This window comes from Trifolium pratense, linkage group LG1, assembly GCF_020283565.1.
Source record: "Trifolium pratense cultivar HEN17-A07 linkage group LG1, ARS_RC_1.1, whole genome shotgun sequence".
In the NCBI taxonomy this organism is placed as follows: domain Eukaryota; kingdom Viridiplantae; phylum Streptophyta; class Magnoliopsida; order Fabales; family Fabaceae; genus Trifolium; species Trifolium pratense.
Window position 1 is genome coordinate 7319098 of NC_060059.1, and position 24499 is coordinate 7343596.

Consider the following 24499-nt stretch of genomic DNA (forward strand, 5'->3'; position numbering starts at 1 on the left):
TTTGACAAAATATTGTATTATTACTTTTTGATTTAGGCTCTGTTTAGATTAATGGATATAATGGAATGGAGCGGAGCGAAATAGAGTGGGGTGGAGCGGAACGAAATAAATCTTCCATTTCATTGTTTGGATATTTTAAAAAGGAGAGGAACAAAACTAAAGCAAGTGGTGGTATTTAAATGAAATTCATTTCATTTTATTCCATTTCATTCTATTATTATTTTACAAATTCAAACAATGGAAAATTATTATACTTCGTCATGTTCCATTTCATTATTGTTAAAAAAAAAAAGTGAAAGTCACTTTTATTATGAAAGTCACTTGGGGATGGAACTTGCAACGTCTAATGAAATAATGAATCATCATCATCATAGTATGGTATAGTCGAATTTTTAGAAATGAATGTGCTGTGATTAATAGATACTCCCGAATATTCCATGATGTATCTTAAACTAAAAACCATATGAAAAACCAATCTACAAAACAAATAAAAAAAATCACAAAACCAAAAGATAGTCATCATCACCTAACATACTTCAAAGTTCAAATATAATTTCAATGAAATGAAATATATATATATCTTATAGATTTTTAAATCAAATATATGTAACAATTTTTTTTTAATAAGTAGTTTGGTACTAGAAATTTCATCCATAAAGTGGATAAGTAGAATGATCAGCGTTCGAACTTCATCCTCTGCATATATAATATAATAATTTAGTCAATTGAGTTAAACTCACGAAACACTTTTAATTTTCATTTTAATAAGTTTGACGTGTTTTAAACAAAAACATTTGTACAATATCTCTTTTTCAATCTAACTATGTTAAAGCATGCTTATATAACAAGAGTTTGTAAATAAAAAAAAACTTCAGGAGTTTGTTATAGTGGTAAAATGGTAGGTTTTTGATTCGGAAGGTCCTAAATTCGAGTTCCGCTAATGTTCTTGAAGGGAGGTAAATGTAATCTACATTCGGTTTAGAGCAACAGTGGTACAAGTAAGTTGATCAACACATCTTTATCACCTTCACTTTTATAAACAATGTGAGACTTAATTCATCTTACACTTACACTTGCCACAACAAATATAATGGGGAAAATATTCTCTAAGTTTTTTGTTAATGAAATCTCCACCCTTTATTTTTTTTCACCACTTATAATTTTATTTATTAAAAAATTGAATCAATGAATCGATGAACACACACGAAGATATCCGTTGAAAAACACACATGAGACAACTGTCACCCAATACAATGATATTGAGTGGCACATCCATATCATAAAATTAATTTTTATTAAAAACAAAGGCTTAATTACAATTTTGGTTTCTTTATTTTCAAATTTGTGTAATTGGTTCCATATTTTAAAATTTGACAGTTTTAGTCTCTTCATCAAATATTCTGTCTAAATTATGGTTATACGACATATTTTAAATTAAGTTTATAAATGATTATTTTACAATTTCACCGATGTCGATAATTTTACTAACATATTTTAATATTCTCTTCAATTTTTTGACATTCATTTTTGTTGATCAACTCCTGCTTATATTTTGAGACAGAGGGAGTATAAACTCAAACCTAAATCCATTTGGCCTATAGATTATTGGTCGGTATTCGTAGCTAGTTTGAGTTCCTTCATTTAGAGAGAGGTAGACACAAGTGAATATTAGCGGAGTCCACAAATTAGTGAAACTCACTCTTAATAGGTCCCACCAATCTTTCACTTGTATTTATCTCTCTCGAAATGTAAAACAAGAAGAATAGTAATAAATACTCCATTTGTCCCAAAATATAACTACTTATTGACCATTGCATGTATGTCAATACATTATTTTGAATACAAATATATTTAATTGTCTATTAGTAAAAATTATAAAAATTTAATATTTTTAAAATACTCATCAAAATAAATTAAATAAGATCTTATACGATAATATTTATATTTATATACCTTTAAAGCGAGTGTTATGAAATGGGACGAAGCGAGGGGAGAGTACCTAAACTCATTCGTGGCACACATGGAGACGGCCGTTTACAAAAATTAATTACAAAGTGAATCTAATTAAGATTTTTTTAGAGGAATGCATGCACTAGATTATGAAAAAATAATCATTTTTTTTTGGTTGATAAATATGAAAAAATAATCATTTTTTTTTGTTGATAAATATGAAAAAATAATCATTAATTAACTCTCAAAAACACAAAATTATTACAAGTGGCAAGTAAGAAGAGGTCGTTGGGATTGTCAGTCTGCAGCTTCTACTCTGTCAGAAAGCTCACAAATCGAAACAAACCGAACCGAAACCAAAAATCCCAATTCCAAAACCCTAATTTCACAAAACCATTTTCAGATCTATCCATGGCTTCCTCGAAGCTCATGCCTTCATCAAATTCAATCAATTCAGATCAACCTTCATCACCATCTTCCAAATCTCATTTCACCACCACCAATTTCCTCCCTATTTCCGACAATTCACCTTTCCTCAACGATCAACCTTCTCTCGCTGACGCCGTCGCTACTCCTAGAACCGTCGATGATGTCTGGAGGGAGATCGTTGCTGGAGATAATAGGGAGTGTAAGGAAGAGATCTCTGATGAGATGATGACACTGGAAGATTTTCTTGTGAAAGCTGGTGCTGTTGATGATGAAGATGAAGGTGATGATGATGTTAAGATGACGATACCGTTGTCGGAGACGCTTAGTGGTAGTGGTATGTTTTCGTTGGATCCTAGTTTTCAGGGAATTGAGAGTGTTGAAGGGTCGGTGATAGGGTTTGGGAATGGAAATGTGAATGGGAATGGGAATGGAGTGGAAGTGGTTGAAGGTGGTGGGAGGGGGAAGAGAGGAAGACCTGTTTTGGAGCAGTTGGATAAGGCTGCTCAGCAGAGACAGAGGAGAATGATCAAAAATAGAGAATCTGCTGCTAGGTCTAGGGAACGCAAGCAGGTATGTATTCATGGTGTTTGTGTTTTTGTCTGTGAGATACTATTTGTTGTTGTTTTTGTGATGTGGGTTTTTGACTTTTGTTTTGTTTTGTTTTGATTTTTGGATTTTAGGCTTATCAAGTTGAATTGGAGACGTTGGCGGTGAAGCTAGAGGAGGAAAATTACAAGTTGTTGAAGGAAAAGGTGGTTTATCTTTGCCCTTTCGAAGTATTTATTATAAATTCATGATGATTGGATCGCAATTTTGATATTGGAATTGTAGATATATTGAGCAATTATTAAATCTTGTGAATTTCCGAAATGGTAAAATCATCATTGGAATTGATAATTGTACTAGGTAGTTAATAGTAGTATTTCTTTTAACTTTGTCGGTAGGATTAAGAGTAGGATTAGGGTGCAAACAAGAACTAAGAAGATATCACCACAATTAAGTTGGATTATCGATGATAGTTCAAATAGTGATGATTTTTCATGATAGATACAAAATTGATTGGCAATTTTCAATTTATGGGATAATTTTGACCTTTTGAAAGAAAAAATCAGGGACTAAATTGACGATTCACCCAATTCATGATTTTCATCCTCTGCTTGTTTGTTGTGACTTGCGATTAATGCTAGAAGGCGACAAATTTTTTGATCTATACTGAATTGAACTGTTTGTGTGCTGATCAAGGGACTGAATTATAATAAGTGCACTCAATTGGTGTTTGTTAAAAGAAATGCTGATCATTGTCCATTATTGAAAATCCTTCAGCTTTTTTTTTAAAAAACAAAATCAATGCTTCCTTCTTTGATTGTTCAATTAGTTTTACATGGGTAATGTCCATAACGGTCTCATAGAATCCAGTCCTAAAATCTCGTTCTATTTTTGTCCGAAGTATGAAGTTACTATTTTTCTTCTCTCGGCACATGCTACTGTGCTTATTTTTATTGCTTGTGTTTAAATATGGAATTTTTCTTGGGGCACTTTGGTTACAACTTCTGTCTGTCCCATGCTCCTGTATCCCTTCTTCATTTTCAGTTTTAGAGTTTATTAATTATTACCTTTTCCCCTTGATACCTAACAGAGAATATTCTTGTGCAGGCTGAAAGGAAAAAGGAGAGGTTAAAGCAGGTAATGATTTGTGCTATTGTTGGTTTGATTTGGACCTTTTTGATAAGCAATATACTGTGGCTTATAATTCACATATTCTTTCTAAGAAATTCTTTGCCATTTGATACCATAGCTAAAGGTTGCTTGCTACTCATGAATATGTTGCTTAGTATGTGTAAAAATCTTTAAACCAACACTTAATAAGAAATGGAGGTAGTATTGCTTACATTTAGTAAAACATAAATTTTGAATCACCATTTGGTGTGTAGAGGCAGCTACGACGTACTAAAAATTATAACTCAGCAACATATGTGTAGAGGCATAATCACATTCCAATATGTAAACTCATAGAGAACCTTGATGATTTCAGTCCAACAAAAAACTGTCAAATAGGTGCACTGATCAGGGTTTTAAATTGTGGACCACATCACATGATGTGGTCTAACTTGCATGATTTATTTTCATAATTTCCTTTTATTTTTGGTACATAATTTCCTTTTTTCTTTATGATTTGTAAATTCGTGTCCGTCATTTATACATTATGCATATTATCTTTGTAAACTTTCCCATAAATAATTTCTTTTAATACTATTTTAAAGAAATTTGAAAGAAAAAAAAAACCATACAATGTACTATATATATACTAAACAAATAGTTAATCATGAATGCACATGTTTTATTGATTCTTGAAGGTTGCCTGTATATGATATGGAAAATCAAGAATAGGAAAGTCAACCTGATTCTCATACGCTGAAAGATTTAAGAGATGCAAAAAGATTTAGTTTGGCAAGTATGATTTTCAACTGTGTTTTGTTTCATCACTTAATGAAGTTTGTTAGTTAGTACTGTATTTTTTGCTACCAGCCTATCATTGATGTACAATGTAGAATAGATGTTAGTTATAGATAGTGATTGGATGAGAACTGACATGGTTTATTTGTTTGCAGCTTATGGAAAATGTAATTCCTGTTGTGGAGCAGCGAAGGCCGCCGCGGTTACTCCGTAGGGTTCGCTCATTGCAGTGGTAGATCATATTTGCTAGTGGTGCCGGATGTGAACTGAATTTCCACCATTGATGTGTGTGAGAAATAATAAAATGGGCAAACTATTAATAATTAGAAGAGATAGCCACAGCTAATGATTAGAAGAGATAGAAGGAATTGGAACCTGAATGGTGAAGGGAAATACCTATTGCATAAGAAATGTCTTTTGCTTGTTTCAAGCAGATAAAGGCAGAATTATGGAGTTTGATGTAGTTTAGATACAAAGTAGACATCCCGGTCTCACCTCTGCGCAGAATGCAAATGTAATGCTTGTAGAGAGCAAAGGGGATTGCAGACGACTATGTAATGTAGTCACGGTTTAGAGAGATGGTATTATTATTTAGGTAAAATATATATATATAGAAATTATTTATGTGATCTATCAGTGCCATTCAGTCTTTTGAAACTTCTGTGTTTGTGAAATATAACTTATAAAAGAAAAATGCATCGATAATTCATTATTAACTAACGGTCCTCATCTTTTTAAGATCTCCAAACAAGAATTTAGTTATTGAACTTGTGCATTCAATTTCAAGGCCAATATGCCAAAACGGTAAAAATTCAAGCAGATTATTTTCAAAGATTTACTATAATTTGTGAGTGTGATATTTTGGTTGCCATGTTTTTGGAGTAAGATTCAGTAGACACAGGACAAGAAACATGATGCTTGCTCGTCGTTTCTACCTAGTGGTAATTTAGTAGGACCATGTGTTGATTTTTACAAAGCTGCTACCTTATGGAATGACATCGAGCTACGTGTCTATAGCCTCTCCTTGCATGAGACCTACCATTTCTGCTGCAATAACATTAAAAGAATCATCAATTATCAAATGTACTACTGTAGTTAGTAGGAATCTTAAGATATTCTGATAAATATGATAAACCAATATGTAGCAGAAAGGGTCATATGTTGAGTCTTGTAAACCTCAAACAAGGAAGAAAAATAAATTCAATCAAGAAGTGTTTAAAGTGGGAATGAAGCATATTATTTTTACTAGATCTTAATTTTGTTTGTATAGATTTAGACATTTAGTATTGTGAATTTGTAATTGCCATTTCATTCTCCAAGTAATTGTCGTATGTGGTTGTCCCTCTGGCCATTATAGTTATTTCATTGTACTACTAACTCACCATGTATGGACAAGAAGTGTTATGGATATCATAACATCACATCCATAGTTGGAAGCTTTATTTAAAGTTCATGAAGTACTAAATATTGTAGCTGACAATTTAAATTTGAAAACAAAAGGAAAAAGGATATATACAGAATCTAGTAACTGATTTATATCTAAACCAAAAAAATGATATATTTTTATATGAAATTAAAATGCCTAGCTAGGTAATTGAATTCCCTCTTCTTAGCATGCTTTTCTTCTTAGTAGACTCACATGAATAATTACATTAGTTAGCTTACAAGGAGAAAAAATGATAGTATCTTGAAAAGTTCATTCCCTTGTGCATCAAAATATGAGCAACATTGTCTTGTGCAAAGTAAGGACCAAGAAACCCTTTTTTTAATAAGTAGGGTAAAGAAGAAAGGCAAATTTATTTCTCATAAACCAAGAAAAAAGGCATTTGAATTATAAAAATGAAAGAACTGTATTACTCATTGCATATGATATAATCAATGGACTAATCATTTTAGAATAATAGTAATCCCCATCATCATAATTAAAAGAGCCAAATTTTGCTTGTGATTATGTTGCTTATCATTTTTGTTCACCTTTTTTTTCTCATATAAGTGTGAATGTTACCACTAAGTGATTCATTGTTGATCGTGCTTAAAATTATCATAAATTCTAGCGACGATTTATAATTCTCTTTTGAAATAATATTTTTGACTTTCCTCATCTTTACAACTAAAATAATAACATGGTTAACTCAATTCAATATAAGTTACATTTTTATTTTTCCTTGTTTTAATCAAACCGATATCAACTAAATTATTATCTCAATCATAAAAATAAAAATTACCCATTAGCTTATATTTTCAAACAACTCCATATGTTACCTTTAAAGTTTTAAACACTTTTTAAATATTAGTTCACCATGTACACAAATCATAGCTCAAATAATAGAAATATCGAAAATTGTTAGGTTGGACATCATGATCGGGGTTCGAACCCCGTTCCTTCTACTTTATATATGTGAGTTTCCGATGACTTGAAAAAAAATACTGTAAAATACTAGTTCACCATGACTGGTGAATATCTTTACAACCATGACTTGTGAATATCTTGAATAATAGAATTTACCTAGGTTTTCATGAAAAAAAATCATGCAACCTTTTGCTGTGTAAAATAATCTATCTTCACACTATACCCAACATTCATGTCTGGCATCCATTCAAACTCTTCCTCATCAAAAGCCAAACACTCCTGACACTTTAACAGTCTCCATCCCTACTTTCTCTCTCTCTTTTCCCCACACAAAACACAGATTTCAAAATCCTTTTACTTTTTTTTTTTTAGTACTATTCCTTAATTATTCAGAGTGATGGGCCAGAGATAAATACTCACATAACACAAAAGCTTCAAAACCTCTTCTGTTTTAACCTTAACCTTATCTCTGCCATTTTCCTTAAAAAAAAAACAAACCACATTCATCACAATGTCTCTTCCCATTTTCTTTGTCTTTCTTATACCTTCACTGTTCTTCAAGCTTTCACATTCAACCACTGTTCTAGTAGATGGATCTACAGAGTGGAAGAACCCTACTGTTTACATTGGTGATTCCATCAGTAAGTACTAACACCATGGAACCATAAGAAAACTTTGAATCTTCACAAAAAATGCTTTACAATTGCAGCTAACTAACATTACTCTGTTTTCTCTCTGTTTCTTCTCTGTTTTCTCTCTGTTTTCTCTCTGTTTCAGTTTTCAAGCACAAGCAACACTACAGTCTTTGCATTTTCAAGAACCAGGAAGCCTTCAATCTCTGCAATTTCACTGAAGCAAATCTTCTCACTGATCCAAACACTTCTTCCTACACTGTAAGACCTTTCAATTTTCATCTTGCTTCTTTGAAAACAGCTTAAAAATTCATTTTTTTTCTTCATGTGTTCTGTTCTGCATAAACAAGTGAAAAAAATTATACTTTACATTCTAATTTTCTTACACAAATTCTCTTTTCATTTGTTCAGTGGCACCCTTCTAGAGTTGGTTTCTTCTACTTTACCTTCTACAATGACTCACTCAAAGCTTGTCAAGATTCACAAAAGCTAGCCATAAAAGTTACTTCAAGTTCAACAACAGCTTCAGCACCAGAAGTTTCTTCTTCTTCTTCTCCAATTGCAACTACTCCAGCACCTTCTTCTGGTGGAGATATACGAGCTTCACCTTCATTTCCATGGCCTTTTCATCCTCATCAAGGTTCTTCACCAGGTCCAGCACCAACACCAGAAGCAAGTTCACCAATAACAGTTCCATTAGTACCTTATAAAGGTAGTGGTGATGGCATGCCTTTCATTAACAGTAATCCTGCAGTTCCTCTGCCTACTGGTGAAGTTGATTCTGCTACTATACAACCCATTCCTACTTCTGGACATCAAGGACAGGTTACCATACTCTTCTCTCACTCTTTATTTTCTAAAATAAGCACTTATTAACGTGTAGCATTTTTGCATTGATTATGCTTTTTTGTTTTTTGATGAAAGCATTGATTATGCTGTCATGCACTTTCTAGAGACTAGATTGTGTTTGGTTCAACAATGATGAAAATTGATTTTAGTCAAAGTGAATTTAGTGTAAAAAATATTTATGTTTGGGATACATTAATGCAAAATTGAGCTGAATAATAGATTTGAGTCTAAAAATCATGTTTAGAGGCAAAAATGATAAATCTTAGTTTCAGGTTGGAATCAATTCTAGAGGAAAAATTAATTGTAATAAGAAACTCTATACTTACCAAGATTTTGGTGCTTCATGCCAAACATGTAGATAGATTATTAGACCTTATTGCATCTTCTACATTACAAGTTCTAATCTATGAAGCACATATAATGACACCGGAGATAACACGACATCGACACATTGACACCAATAATAATTTTAAAAAATGATATCATTCAATGTAATTGTAAGTATCAGTGTCGTGTCAGTGTCTGACACCGATGCATGTTCGACACCGAGACATGCCTAATCTGAGAAGTGTTAGTGATTCATAGGTTTAATTGATGTTCGGTGCACCTAAGTATGTGTGTGTTTTGTGCTAAGCAACTTAGTGTGAAGTATTAGCTAGCAAGCAAGCACATAAAATGTGTTTGTTTTGTGTTATAGTATATGCTAATCACCTTATATGGATTATTAATTTGGTATGGATTAGTGCATTGAATGAGTATTAAGAAAGAAATTCATAGTTTGATCCTTGCTACTAACAATTTCTCCCTTTGGGTCCTTAAACAAAATATACTAACATTTGTCTATTAAGTACCTTGATGTGATTCATTAGCTAGCATTTAAGGTCATATGAAATTATGAATCATAAGTGTTTATTTGATGCAAGACATTATTGACTATTGAGTAGTGAGATTGATGAATTATTGATTGGAAGTTGATTTCTATTGTGGTTGACTGCAGGTGATGATTGGATCATTTGGATTTCACATTGCTGTGCACATTATTGCTTTGCTGCTGCTGTAAGAAGAAAGAGTTTGTTTCGTAGGGCAATTTATGTAAAAAAATGAGAGAGAATGGGGTAGGGAAGGTAAACCAAATTAAATGTGGTGAAATGGGCCTAAAGTAGCTTTAAGAGTGATGATTATACCATGTATTAAGATGCTCTTACATTCTGCTTTAGAGTTTTTAGTAGCACTTTTGTTATTTGGATTTGCATATTGCAATGTAATTGATTTCTACTTTTGCTTTTTATTATTGTTTATTTACTCTCTAATTATTCCTTTTTTTTGCTTTAATGGTAATTATGACTTTACTTATGAGGTCCTAATTAATTAAGAAATTAGAATACGAGATAGCCACATGGTGGGGGGAGCTCTGAGTATGAAGTTAGGTCAGTCTCTAAAACACTGGCTGACCCACTTGACAGAAAAAAATTGGCATGGATTATAAATCCAAAGCCACTTTGATTTTTTGAAGACATCTTGCATGCTACCTTTGTGCATGTACTTGTTCACTTTGAGAAAAGTCACACTTCAAAATTTCAAATCTACCATAATTCCAAATATGCAGTAAAAATATATGTTTGGGAATAGGTTCGAGTCACCACCCACTACCACCAGAAGTTTGATATCATTTCACAGTAAAAAACACAAGCTACAAATTATAGCTGAAAAAGTGGAACTATGAAACAATAGAAGAACGTGGTAAAAGGTTATAATGTCCGCCTAACTCAACCTTACAAAATCGACTGTAAAGTGAGGATTGTCTCTACTTTATAAACACACGGCCCCCTATCAGAAACTTGATAGCAGACGGCCCAACAGATACCATTTAGGTCTAACTCAACCTTACAAAATCAGATGTAAGGTGAGGATTGCATCTACTTTATAAATATATATTCAGACTATCTTAAAGACTTCAATTATAAGTTTTTCTCTAACAAGTTTTTCATTTGTTACTACACTAATTTTTAAATCATCATTCTCTTTCACATATAGCTTTTTTTATATCAAAAATAAAAAACTTTTAACAACTTATGGAAACCAAATGTAATGAAAACATAAAATCACTGTCATGAAAATAGTACCATATATAGAGTTAGTATAAGTTATCACTGTAAACTACGACAGATAAATTTTTTTATATAACATAGAATAATCATTGTATATATGGGTCTTATAGAGAAATATTATAATATAAAAATCCAGTAATAAAATGATAAACAACTAGTAGTAGTTCAATTGATTCTTCATACTAGTTTTGTATTGGTTCTCTACAATTATGAATTTACTCTGTTTTTGGATTAAACTGAATTTAATTAACTCTTGATTTAATCAAGTGACTACACTGGTTTGAACTGAAGTATAATCATTTTTTTTGTCGATTGGGCTCAATATCAAGTATATTTTGGATTGCAAAAATTTGAAGATAGGTTCTCTCCGGGCCTCGTGTTTCTTTTTCCCTTGAATTTTTTTTTTGTCCTTTAATAAAAATTCGGTTTCTGTTTACCGAATTTATTTTGCCTTGAAAAAACACTTTGATTTCTGTTTCTAAATTTTTCCTGAATTTGAACTAGAAAAACTTCAATTTCTGCATTCTGATTTTTTTTAAGGGCAAAATTAGAAATCCAAGAGAGAAAAAGAAACACGGATCCCAAAGAGAAGCTATCAAATTTGAACCCAATCTTATTTGGGCTTAACCCAAATTAGGTAAATAAAAAATCGCGGTGATTGCTTATCCAACCCCCTAATATGCGACATTTTATCGAAAGCTATGTAAGGGCGATAAACAATTACAAAAAGAATGACCCCAATTATTAAATAAATGTTAGAATTTTTTATAAAAACAAAAATAAGAAAGATGGTAATTGTTAAATTATTTTCTTTCAAACAACTTAGAGGCAAAGTTTTAAAACCGGACCGGTGATCGACGCGGTCAAGGCATTGGGTTACTGGTTCATTGGTCAGACTACATGACTGTTGACCCGGTTTCATTATAATAAAATTTAATATAAAAAAATTTCTTTCAAACTTTTTTCAATAAAATTTCATATATTTAAAAGAAAAACACAAAAGGTTAATATTTCATAGAATAGTTCTTTTTTTATTGTAAATATATACTGTTTTGAACTCATATAAGATAAGTAGTTAACTAAGTCCAAATTTAGTGGGTGCTAACTTAATTCTCTTTGAGCAAAAAGGAACATACATCAAACCTAATCATAGCCATAAAAATGAAGTCTAACTGAAACCAATGTAAGGTTCAAATACAACGAAACTTTATTACTAGTTTAGAAGTTTTTGTAAATCTAATTTCATGATTTAGTCTATAGAGCAGTGTTGGTGCTAAGACGTTTGGTGCTATGACACCTTTTGTTCACACACTTTGCTAAATCTGTATAACTATAAATGAAGCCTAAAAAAAATTGACATTTTTATCTATTTATTATTTTATCAAGTTTCAATTTTTTATTGCAATTTTTTTTATAAATCAGGTATCATCCGTACACAACTGCAGAACTAACCTCTCGAGCCTTGTGGGACCTAAATGGGTGCAGAGACAAATCCCTCAAGTCATGTTTGACTCAAATGGATGACAAAACTCTCTCTAAATTTTTTAACATTGTTGCATACCCAAGTCAAAGATATTCCGAAACATCGTAGCTAAGCACTCCTGGGTTTTTTAATCACAATTTTTAACATCATAAAGCTTGAATCTTAAGTACCATATTGTAATTAAGTTCATTTACAATAATGCTCAAATTTATCAAATATCAATTATAAGCATACACTACCCAATAACCCAATTGCATGCATTTATCAGACACGGACACAAACACCGTATGTGTCACACACACTATTTATAGTTACACGTTGAATTTATGAACACTGGATTCTCTCTCTTTTTCTCCTTTTTTTCTTCACAAGTCAATGTTAACTACTACCTTGTTTTTTTTTTCTTAGTGCAATGCAATGTGTAGTTATGTGAGGTGGGTTTTTCCCATGATGTGTGTTTGAGGCTCTAAGTGAGCGTGTGTGTTCAATGCAAAGCTGTGATCTTTGTGGTTTATATGAGATGACAGAATCAGAGCAGGGTGGTTTATGAAGAGGGTTTTAAAGATTCACGTGACTGTGTTGTGTGCTTGTTTCAATGGACACTAATGGAAGACTAGTTGCAGGTTCACATAACAGGAATGAGTTTGTTCTTATCAATGCTGATGACACTGCAAGAGTGAGTCTAATTCCATCTTTATCTTTACCTTAGTATTGTACAATGAAAATAGAATTGTACAATGAAAATAGAACATGTAGCATTCATTGTTCATATGATTTGTAGGTGAATGCTGTTACAGAATTGAGTGAACAAATTTGTCAGATCTGTGGTGATGTGATAGAGGTCACAGTGGACGGTGAAGCATTTGTTGCTTGCAATGAATGTGCATTCCCTGTGTGCAGACCTTGCTATGAGTATGAAAGAAGAGAGGGGAACCAAGCTTGTCCTCACTGCAAAACCAAATACAAACGCATAAAGGGTAAGCCTTCGAGCAACTTTTTCTTTACTTCGATATCCTTGTTATATATATGCTGAAGAAATAGATTTGGCTAACAAAGCAACCAATTTCTAGGTTTTATTTGTCTAATTATGAATTTTGTTAATTAAGGATCTTGGGATTTCTTCTGATAAACGTGCTCTTATTATCCCTCCGTTCAAGCCCCATGGGAAACGTGTTCATCCTATTCCTTTTCCTAGACCTATGGATCCTAATAAGGATTTGGCTGTTTATGGATATGGAAGTGTAGCATGGAAGAAGAAAATGGAAGAATGGAAGAAAAAACGGAATGAAAAATTAGAGGTGGTTAAGCATAAAGGCAATGGCAGTGTTGATGAAAATCATGATGAGATTGATGACCCTGATTTGCCAAAGTAGGTGCTATCATTTAATTCTTATCATTTGTAAATATAAAATTTGATCCAAAATCCACTTCTGATATAAACTTGTGTTAACAAAATGGATGAAGGAAGACAACCTTTGTGGAGGAAGTTACCAATTAGTCCAAGTAAGATAAATCCATATCGAATCATAATAGTACTCTGAATCGTTGTTCTTGGCCTCTTTTTTCATTACAGAATTCTCCATCCGGTCAACGATGCATATGCATTGTGGCTGACATCTGTAATATGTGAAATTTGGTTTGCTGTGTCATGGATTTTGGATCAGTTTCCAAAATGGTCTGCAATTGAGCGAGAAACATACCTTGATCGTTTATCGCTGAGGTACGAGAAAGAAGGAAAGACATGTGAATTAGCTGATGTTGACGTATTTGTTAGTACCGTGGATCCTATGAAAGAGCCTCCTCTTATTACTGCAAACACAGTTTTGTCCATCTTAGCCGTAGATTATCCGGTGGAAAAAGTGGCATGCTATGTCTCAGATGATGGTGCGGCTATGCTAACATTTGAAGCACTTTCAGAACTTCAGAATTTGCAAGAAAATGGGTTCCTTTCTGCAAGAAGTTCAGCATTGAACCGCGTGCTCCTGAATGGTATTTTGCTCAGAAGGTTAACTATCTGAAAGACAAAGTGGATGCGACATTCATCAAGGAGCGTCGTGCTATTAAGGTTTGAGCTTGAGCTTGTTCTTATTATGGTTTTGCTTTGCTTTATATATGTAGTCTCAAAAAACAAATGATGAATTCATTGCATCTTGTGATTTCAATCTTGTTGGCACAGAGGGACTATGAAGAGTTTAAAGTGAGGATTAATGCATTGGTTGCAATGGCACAAAAGGTTCCTGAGGATGGCTGGACAATGCAAGATGGGACTCCATGGCCTGGAAACAATGTTAGGGATCATCCAGGAATGATTCAGGTGGGTAGTATTAAATTGTACCCCGTCCAGAATGAATTATAGGCAAAAATTGATCAAATTACGTATATTAAGGTAGTTGATCACTTTTAAACTATGCAGGTTTTCCTTGGACAAAATGGTGTTCGTGATATTGAAGGGAATGAGTTACCTCGTCTTGTTTATGTGTCGCGTGAGAAAAGACCTGGATTTGAACACCACAAAAAAACCGGTGCTATGAATGCCTTAGTAGAGTCTCTCCTCTCTCGCAAATAAGATTTTCGGATTCTTAATGTCTTTTCATTTTCCTAAAAAGTTTGTGTTGGATTTTTCTTAATCAAGGTGCGAGTCTCGGCAATCATATCAAATGCTCCCTACATGCTAAATGTGGATTGTGACCATTACATAAACAACAGTAAGGCACTTCGTGAAGCCATGTGTTTCATGATGGATCCTACATCGGGAAAAAAATATGCTACGTGCAATTTCCTCAAAGATTTGATGGAATTGATCGTTATGATAGATACTCAAATCGCAATGTTGTATTTGTTTATGTGAGTAATAATTTATTGTTAATTTGTACAACATGCACTTTTGTGTTTTAGAGTGAAAAGCTAATATGAATTTCATTGTATCTTATTTAGATCAACATGAAAGGTTTAGATGGCATCCAAGGACCAATTTATGTTGGAACCGGGTGTGTCGGCTAGCCCTCTATGGTTATGATGCCCCAGCTACGAAGAAATCACCGAGAAAGACTTGTAACTGTTGGCCAAAATGGTGTTTCATGTGTTGTGGATCAAGAAAGAAGAATAGGAAAGTGAATTCTGGTCCAAGAAAGAAGATAATAAATAAGACGCCACAAAACAAATATGTGCACTAGAAACTATAGAAGAGGGAATTGAAGGTACATGAAAATATATTACATTTTGTGCTACTATTATAATGATTTAGTTTTGTTTTCATGCTAATGAGAGTTATTTGTGTTCTTGAAATCATCACCACATGAATTGACAATGAGAAGTCATCACTGTTGTCACAACTAAAACTTGAGAAAACATTTGGACAATCATATGTTTTCATAGCTTCAGTGCTTATGGAAGATGGAGGCATTCTAAAAGCAGAAACTTCTGCATCACTTTTGAAAGAAGTCATCCATGTCATCAGCTGTGGTTACGAAGACAAGACAGAGTGGGGGAAAGAGGTATGTATGAAACATATCATCGCTTCTTTAATCTGTAGTTTATATAATTGCGCTAAATTTGAATGATCTTTCAAGTTGGATGGATATATGGTTCTGTTACGGAAGATATTTTAACATGTTTCAAGATGCACAGTCATGGTTGGCGATCGGTATACTGCATGCCTAAAAGGCCTGCATTTAAAGGTTCGGCTCCTATCAACCTCTCTGATCGTTTGCATCAAGTTCTTCGGTGGGCGCTTGGATCTGTTGAGATCATGTTGAGTAGGCATTGTCCTATTTGGTATGGATATGGTTGTGGCTTGAAATGGTTGGAACGTATTTCTTACATAAACTCGATAGTTTACCCTCTGACATCAGTTCCTTTAATTGCCTATTGCACCTTGCCTGCTGTGTGTCTTCTTACTGGGAGAAGTTCCTAGTGCCCGAGGTAGGATCAAATATCAAATACATTGCATTGAATTTTTATTCTATGAATCCATAAACATATAGGTCCTATTTAATAAACAAACTAATTAAGCGCTTATGTTTCTTATTTATAAGCTATTTATGTAACAAAAGATAAAATGAAGTCACACTGTGTTCATATAAGCTATTTGTTTGGATCGGCTTATTTGAGCTTATCTACTAACATGAGTACTTGTGAGACCGTTTGAGGGAGCTTCTAGAAACAACGTATGACACGTTCATAAGTTGAAACTTGAAAACAACTTATGAATGTATCATAAGTTGTCTCTATAAACTCTCCCGAACAGTTTGACAAATGTGTATGCCGGTAGATAAGTTTAAATAAGTCAAGGTATTGTCTTATTATTGTGACTTGTGATGCATTTGTTAGCTTTAAGCTAATGCTTCTTTTGTTTCATCTTCTTAACAGATTAGCAACTATGGCTAGTATAATTTTCATTGCACTTTTCATCTCTATAGCTGCCACCGGCATCCTAGAAATGCAATGGGGAGGTGTTGACATACATGACTGGTGGAGGAATGAACAATTTTGGGTCATCGGCGGCACCTCCTCACATCTCTTTGCTCTATTTCAAGGCTTACTTGAGGTTCTAGCAGGAGTAAACACAAACTTCACTGTCACATCAAAAGCCACCGATGATGGAGATTTTGCAGACCTCTACATCTTCAAGCGGACATCATTGTTAATCCCTCCTTTAACCTTGCTTATCCTAAACATAATTGGAGTTATTGTTGGTGTTTCAGATGCAATAAACAATGGTTATGATTCATGGGGTCCCTTGTTTGGCAAGTTATTTTTTGCTCTATGGATTATTTTACATCTTTATCCATTTCTTAAGGGTGTTATGGGAAAACAAGAAGGTGTTCCTACCATCATTTTGGTTTGGACTATTCTTCTGGCTTCAATCTTTTCGCTTCTATGGGTTAGGATCAATCCGTTTTTGTCGAAAAATGACATTGTGTTGGAACTTTGTGGATTGAATTGTGATTAAGAAATGTAAGTCTTAGATTAATTATTAGATATATTATGCAGAAAAATCTGCCATATGCATAATTATTTTTGCTATTGTTGCAAAAAGGGAAATTGTAGCTAGTGTGTATGTAGATACAAAGGAGATAAAGAATGGGAAAAAATGGATTCAAGATCAAGTTGTAAATTGTGATGGTCAATGAGGTATGGAGAATTCATATATAGTAGCTTGTGGATTGTGACCCACACAATGTTGTAAATGATTCCAAATTTAGCCAAAGTCATGTAAATCAATCTTTCTATGATTAAGATAAGTTGTGACTTGTGTTTTTGAGCATCCATGCATGTAAATAAGCATAAAATTTCAGTATATCTATTGTGGCAAAATTTAAAGCTACTTATCTCAAACATGCCAACAAGAGTAGTATCAAGAGTTTTCACAAAAATAAAGATATATCAAGAGAGTTCCTAACATGGATATTCTATGGGGCAATATTGTCCACTTAACAAATTTACAATTCTATTATATGTCTCATACTTTCATTGATTTAGTAGTCAAACCCTCATAAGAAAATTTGAAGGGAGAAACACTTTTAATTGAAGAAAATATGGGTAATTAGTTAGCAAGCCAGTGAAGGTCATTTCTTTGGTGACCCTTGTGCTTTATGTGTGCTTTGGAGGGAAGGGAATACAAGGGTTTTGAAATGAAAAAAAAAAAAAGTAGAAGGAATAGAGGAGTTTGAGATGAGATCGAGGACTATTAAAGATTCATTTTAGTTCATATTAATACAATTTTTTTATGATTTGGTGAAACTCAAATTGTATTGGAGGTTTTTTTAGGGTTTATATGAATTATTCAAATTCAATTTATATGGTTATAATATTCTGAAAATAAAAAGAGTACTGCTAAATGATACAATAAAAATTGTCCAAGAAAAGCAAGAATCAATGTGTGTCATGCTTTAGATGAATCAAAATATATTGTCTCTTTCAATAGCGGAAATCATGTGGTGGCTTGGTATTAATACATGGTCTAGATCAATTCGTGTGTTTCGTTTCGTAATAATAAGCATTAATCAAATAAAAAATATATCAATTCGAGTATTTAATTATTGTTATCTATAAAACAATCTCTTGCAATTTCGCAAACAAAACCTTACAAATTATGTGATTTTTTTGTCTTTCTATTTTTTCTTCTACTTCACTCCCTCCAAAGTCTTTCCCTCTCATTCCTTCCAAATTCGCAAACAAATCCTTACATATTAGATCTTTGAACCAGATCAACCAACTTGTGTGTATGCCAAGGTCCACACTCGCCACTCTGCCCTGCCAAATATCAAGAGAACAAACCAACCTAGTTCAGGGATTCATCTCTCGCATCAGACTCCGGTAGATAGAACTACTTACGTTTGTAACATTCACATCCTCATTATTAGCTTTAGTGGTCATGATTCTTTACCACCACCGACGAGGATATTGTAACCATCTCCTCTCCATCAATGGTCGAGGCTCCTTGTTCGGCCTATATATACTCATTCACCAAAAGGATTTCGGTATGTAATCCTACAACTTTTACTTCTCACTTCACGCATCTTACTGACATAAGCGTCATAGTGTTTACAGATACCCCCAACTTCGATTATAACTACTTTAATGTTACGCACTTGACGTCAAGCACTTTCTTCTGATCAAGTAAGCTTACCAGAAATGATACTCCCACAAATAACATTCCTACTTATGTGTTTGAAAAAAAATAAAATTAGATTTCCTAATAACAACGGAGCAAAATACACTCAATTAATGAGAAAATAGTAGCAACAAAATACCGATAAAAATAATAAAATTCTAATATTGAAACTATAAATAAGTGTAAACTATAATTAAATTTAGAAGTTTTTTTTTGACATGTGTAGTTTTAAGAAACGGGCCTATTGGGTACAACCCAAACTAAAATTAAAAGCCCATAAAAGAGCAAAAGCCCTGATTGCCCTCTTCTATAAAACACGAGTCTGTAATTAGGGTTTTAGTTCACTTCACTTGCGCAGCGGCAACAGCAGCCTCAGGTAGGTTTTCCAATCCATCAATTCCATTTTTCTCCAAACTAAGCTTTTTGTTTTCAATTTTATCAATTGCATATTCAATTTTCACGTTTTCATTTTAAGCCATAATCACTAATTTTGCTTTTGATTTTTGTTTCGGAAGGAAGAAAAAGATGTCTCACAGGAAGTTCGAGCATCCAAGACATGGTTCATTGGGATTCCTCCCAAGGAAGCGTGCTGCTCGTCACAGAGGAAAAGGTATATTTTTTCTTCATTTCTTACTTAATTGTTTTGTTGCATATGTTATTCAATTAACTCGTTTAAAACTTTGTTCAGCAAAAATGATCGTGTTTTTGTTGTTTAAAATGGTTTTGCTGATTCGATCTAATGATAAAATTTGTTCATTATATTTCTGATTATGATTATAAACCATAAACCTTGAATGCTTTTGATGTGTAGTTTTTGGTTTTGTTTAATTGATGCTAGCTCAAATATAAATTGATTAGATGATTATAATTGTGTTTAAATTTTAAACCTTAAGCCTTTTTAATGCTGTTGATTGTTGTACAAAATAACTCCATTATGATTATTATTATTTTAATTATGAACCCTAAACCTTTTAGTTCTGTTGATTCTTGTTTGTCTGTATATATCATTTAGTCGTTTGAATTGGTGTGTATAACCAGATTTGAAATATAAGTCTTTTTTTTGTCTGTTTATGATTATGTGGTTTTGCTTTTTTGTGTAGTTGATGCTATTTGAAATATAACTATGGTATTGTATAATTTTTACTGATGCAGTGAAGGCTTTCCCTAAGGATGACCCAACCAAGCCACCCAAGCTTACTGCTTTCTTGGGTTACAAGGCTGGTATGACCCATGTTGTCAGAGAAGTCGAGAAACCAGGATCTAGTGAGTAGCAATCTCATCAAACTTAATTTAATTACTTGTTAAGCGATTTTGATGCCTATTTTTTGCATGTTAGTTTGTCAACTCTTTATTAACTCACCAATTGAAATATTTTTCTTTCCATAGTGTGTTTTTTCCAAAAAATTTCATAAAAATGTTTTCTAAACTGTTATGAAATCAACTATTGATAATCATGATTATTATTTTGTGATATTTATTTTACCTTAAATTATCAGAGGTGATTGTTATTCTTGATATTTCATGATTCAAAATACATTATTTTGTAGCATTCTTCATTTTCTTTGTATTATTGCCACCACAATTCCGATTTTAGTTGATATTTTTGAAATGAATTTTTCAAGCAAGTTGTTGTGCAAAATTTTACGATGCTCTCTTTCAGTGTCTTACCATAACATGAAATCTTTTGAGCTCTTGTTTATTGACACATGATTATGTATTCCTATGAGTTTCCATTAAATATAACATTAAATATTTTTTACCTCAGAGCTTCACAAGAAGGAGACTTGTGAGCCTGTCACAATTATTGAGACCCCTCCTATGGTTGTTGTCGGTGTTGTGGGTTATGTTAAAACTCCCCGTGGTCTTCGTACCTTGAACACTGTATGGACTCAGCATTTGAGTGAGGAAATTAAGCGTAGGTTCTATAAGAACTGGTGCAAGTCCAAGAAGAAGGCTTTCAGCAAGTACTCCAAGCAGTATGAAAGTGATGAAGGAAAGAAAAACATTCAGACACAGCTTGATAAACTGAAGAAGTATTCAACTGTTATCCGTGTCTTGGCTCACACTCAGGTACTTGCCAAATGCTCTGCCTACTTGTCACGCTTTTGTTTTTCCTTATCAAGATGTAGTAAGGGTTTGCTCTATGTTTTTGAAGTTGAACTATATTTCAACATAGTGGCCCTTTTGTCATGGCTTCTGTTTTCTTTTGTGAGATGAGTATGATGAAATATCTGTGCAAACGCAGCACTGTTCAGTGCTATGAGCGGCACATCCACACGAGATTTCTGACTCCTTTTTTTTTTTTATTTTTATTTTACCGTATGTTCAATAACATTTGATAAAAATATGCAGCGGGCACAAGAAATTGTTGTTAGTTGCCATCTATGCTGTTAATTTTTGACCAAGTTTTGCATTTTTTTACAATTTTCAAATTTTTCTTTTTTATAAAGCAATATTATTTCTTTAGTTGAATTCAAAATGGCTTGTATGTATTAAGTGATTTCATTTTACAGATATATTTCAATTTTCTAATCTATAAATTTGTTTACCTTTATCACAGATCAGGAAAATGAAGGGTTTGAAGCAGAAGAAGGCCCATATCATGGAAATTCAGGTTAATGGCGGTACAATTGCCCAGAAGGTGGACTTTGCATACAATTTCTTTGAGAAACAGGTTCCTATTGATGCTGTCTTCCAGAAGGATGAAATGATTGACATCATTGGAGTGACAAAAGGTAAGGGTTATGAAGGTGTTGTTACTCGTTGGGGTGTTACTCGTCTTCCCCGTAAGACTCACAGGGGTTTGAGGAAGGTTGCTTGTATTGGTGCATGGCATCCTGCTAGAGTTTCATTCACTGTTGCTAGGGCTGGTCAGAACGGTTACCATCACAGAACTGAGCTGAACAAGAAAATTTACAAGCTCGGCAAAACTGGAGAAGAGACCCATGATGCCCAGACTGAGTTCGATAGGTGAGTAGCATGCTCTGATTATATTTTGGTTACCTGCCTTAAAATACAGTACAATGTGAATGTTTTTGGTTGTATAATTGCATCAAGATGGTCACAAACTAATACGACTTTTTGTGTTGTTTCCAGGACTGAGAAAGACATCACCCCAATGGGTGGTTTCCCTCACTATGGTGTTGTGAAGGAGGATTATCTGATGATCAAGGGAGGTGTTGTTGGTCCCAAGAAGAGGGTTGTGACATTGCGTCAGTCCCTTCTCAAGCAGACTTCCCGTCTTGCATTGGAAGTTATCGTACCCAAGTTTATTGATACCTCTTCCAAGTTTGGCCATGGTCGTTTCCAGACAACACAAGAGAAGCAAAAGTACTATGGACGCCTCAAAGCTTAATTATGTTAGTTGTTTTGAAATGTTGGGAACTTATTTTTCATGTTTTGTTACCATCCCTTTTGAACTTTGTAGTGTCTTCCATCTGACTTTTTGATTACTCAGTACCTTGGTTACTTGAGTTTTCATATTTATTTCTGCCGTACTTTGGTTTCAATTGGGATTTAGTTGTATCCATGATACTTCCAATTTTGGTGTTTTATTTATTTTTCTTAAATTTTCATTTATTTATACTTACATATAGTGTGTGTTTGTTTTGCATCACGTTTTTATTTGGTCGAAATTATAAATTCCTAGATTTTCATGATGCATTCACTGATTCACACATGCATGTATCACCTCACGCCCCGTAAATATTACTCAAACAGTAACTTTCAACTTAATCTCTTGGCCATAGCACATCGATTTTTGGTTTTGTACTTGACAATAGTCTATTGTTGCATCATTTACATTTTTGCCTTGCTTCTTCTGTAAACTTATACGGAGTATGTAATTCCCAAGTTTTAAAATTTTATCAAAAAAATATAGGTCATATATATTATTAGTATTGGTTTCTTTATTTAATCTCAAAGGAATAACAAAAATCACTAACATGGAACACACATTAGCAATTCTGCATAAGCATTAGTGTAGCAGAAATGATGCAAAACAGAATATCCGATTCATTGGTAAAAAAGAAACATCATAAGAAGAAGAGCTTATCTTGGCTAAATGTCGCATGGAATTTAAGGTATAAATGATCTAGAGTTAGAGTCAAACCTAACATTCATGAAGTTTGCACCCACTTCTTACTATTCACCCTTTTTTATCATTCACTAAGAGGGTCCATTTGGTTGAGTGAAAAGAAAGTTAGAGAAAGGAAAATTACGGAAACCAAATTCATCATACTAAACAGACCCTAACTCGAACTTCATAAGGTTTGTAGATAAATCAGTGAGAATTTCATTGTATTCGAATCTCATTGTATTCGTTAATTCTGCCATAAATCTTAGCTAGATATGAGTCTTGAAAACTTCATCTAATTTGTTAAAGTAGTTTCACATTTTAAACTTTAAAGTTGCCGAAAACTTCATCTAATTTGGGTTGCAAGTTACCAAGAGTGAACTCATTGGTAGAAGTGGTTTTACTAAGAAAGGTGCATAGTTTCTCAATTTAATGGATTAACAAGAAGGAATCATTACAAGCTAAAATTGAAGAATATGTAATGATAGTTTGAAAAAAAGGTTGGATAATATGTTAAAAAAAAACTGTTGGAAAATTATCAGATTAAGGTGGGATTATTCAAAACATAAATTGTTTAGTAGTAGGGTCCGTTTGATCTGCAAAATATAAGTGAAACAATACAAGACAGCACAACACAAGACAAAGTTTAAGGTGTTGAACAAATTTTGTCTTTGTACGATGTTTGGTGGACAAAATGTTATTTTTAGCGAATCGAACGCACCCGTAGTCTTTATTTATAGTGCTTATTATATGATGAGGAGTTTGTACATGCACCTAAACCTGCTGTATATAAAATATGTTCACTAGCTAACCACACTTTTTAAGAATGAAATATATGAACGAAATTACACATAGACCAAATATATGAAATATTAGTAAATAATGGATTACAAGAAGTGATTATTTTTGAAATACAATCAAAAACTAAATATAAACACCTCTCAACTGCAATTTGAACTTTAATTCGTTGCCTTAGTTTGTGCATAGTGTTGGCCAATAAATCTCCAAAATAATAAGACATAAAAATAGATGGATAAGTATAAGTGGATTGTTAGTAGGATGGTGAAGTGATGGTTCCAAAAGTAGGGACCAACATTGAAACTTTGAGCCTTAAATTCAATCAAAGGTTATCTACCTCAATCCAATGGAAACGAATTAGAAGCGGTTAGTTTTGCTGCATTTAAGGTGCCGCCAATGCCTGATAGTCGTCTGATTTTACACAGCATTGTTTAACATTTTCTTAAAATTAAATGCAACTTTAACTTTTTTTTAAACATGCAGCTTTAACTTTTTAAAATATATTAGATTGTAATCTTAAATTTAAACTATCCGATCTTGATCAAATGATCTTGATTGCACTGAATGCATACAATCATTGATGTCGATTGCACCCAATGCAAGTCCAAATCCAATCGATTTCGATTAAGTGCAGTCGTTGGTTTGCTGCAATCGGTTATCAGGACTGTTCGATTAAAATTGGACAATTCCTATTTGAAGAAAGTTCTTATTTTTTAATATAAAATTTTCATGATCAAATCAAGAGCGTTCAATTT

General features: G+C 33.1%; 3 protein-coding genes and 1 pseudogene across 5 annotated transcripts; all 4 read left to right on the forward strand.

Annotated features, from left to right (window-relative positions):
* Positions 1 to 2197: 2197 nt before the first annotated feature.
* On the forward strand, positions 2198 to 5462 carry LOC123903462 (G-box-binding factor 4-like). 2 transcript variants are annotated; one of them, XR_006808048.1, is made up of 5 exons: positions 2198 to 2949; positions 3060 to 3131; positions 4033 to 4062; positions 4734 to 4831; positions 4989 to 5462. XR_006808048.1 is itself a non-coding variant. In XM_045953272.1 (4 exons), exons 1-4 carry the CDS (start codon positions 2362 to 2364, stop codon positions 5067 to 5069), a joined length of 771 nt encoding a protein of 256 aa, XP_045809228.1. In that variant the 5' UTR covers positions 2199 to 2361; the 3' UTR covers positions 5070 to 5462. The 2 variants fall into 2 exon arrangements, 1 of the variants encoding a protein (XP_045809228.1); XM_045953272.1 differs by lacking the exon at positions 4734 to 4831 and having other exon boundaries at positions 2199 to 2949.
* A 2028-nt stretch (positions 5463 to 7490) lies between these two features.
* On the forward strand, positions 7491 to 9974 carry LOC123903483. The gene is made up of 4 exons (XM_045953273.1): positions 7491 to 7824; positions 7961 to 8076; positions 8227 to 8640; positions 9662 to 9974. Exons 1-4 carry the CDS (start codon positions 7695 to 7697, stop codon positions 9722 to 9724), a joined length of 723 nt encoding a protein of 240 aa, XP_045809229.1. The 5' UTR covers positions 7491 to 7694; the 3' UTR covers positions 9725 to 9974.
* Positions 9975 to 13048: 3074 nt separating this feature from the next.
* LOC123903515 lies at positions 13049 to 17453 on the forward strand (annotated as a pseudogene).
* A 1705-nt stretch (positions 17454 to 19158) lies between these two features.
* LOC123903531 (60S ribosomal protein L3-like) lies at positions 19159 to 22460 on the forward strand. 2 transcript variants are annotated; one of them, XM_045953276.1, is made up of 6 exons: positions 19159 to 19247; positions 19387 to 19481; positions 20024 to 20134; positions 20637 to 20941; positions 21432 to 21841; positions 21968 to 22460. In XM_045953276.1, the coding sequence occupies exons 2-6, from the start codon at positions 19397 to 19399 to the stop codon at positions 22224 to 22226; spliced, it is 1170 nt and encodes a 389-aa protein (XP_045809232.1). In that variant the 5' UTR covers positions 19159 to 19247; positions 19387 to 19396; the 3' UTR covers positions 22227 to 22460. The 2 variants fall into 2 exon arrangements, with proteins under 2 accessions (XP_045809232.1, XP_045809233.1); XM_045953277.1 differs by having other exon boundaries at positions 19193 to 19247; positions 19391 to 19481.
* Positions 22461 to 24499: the final 2039 nt, after the last annotated feature.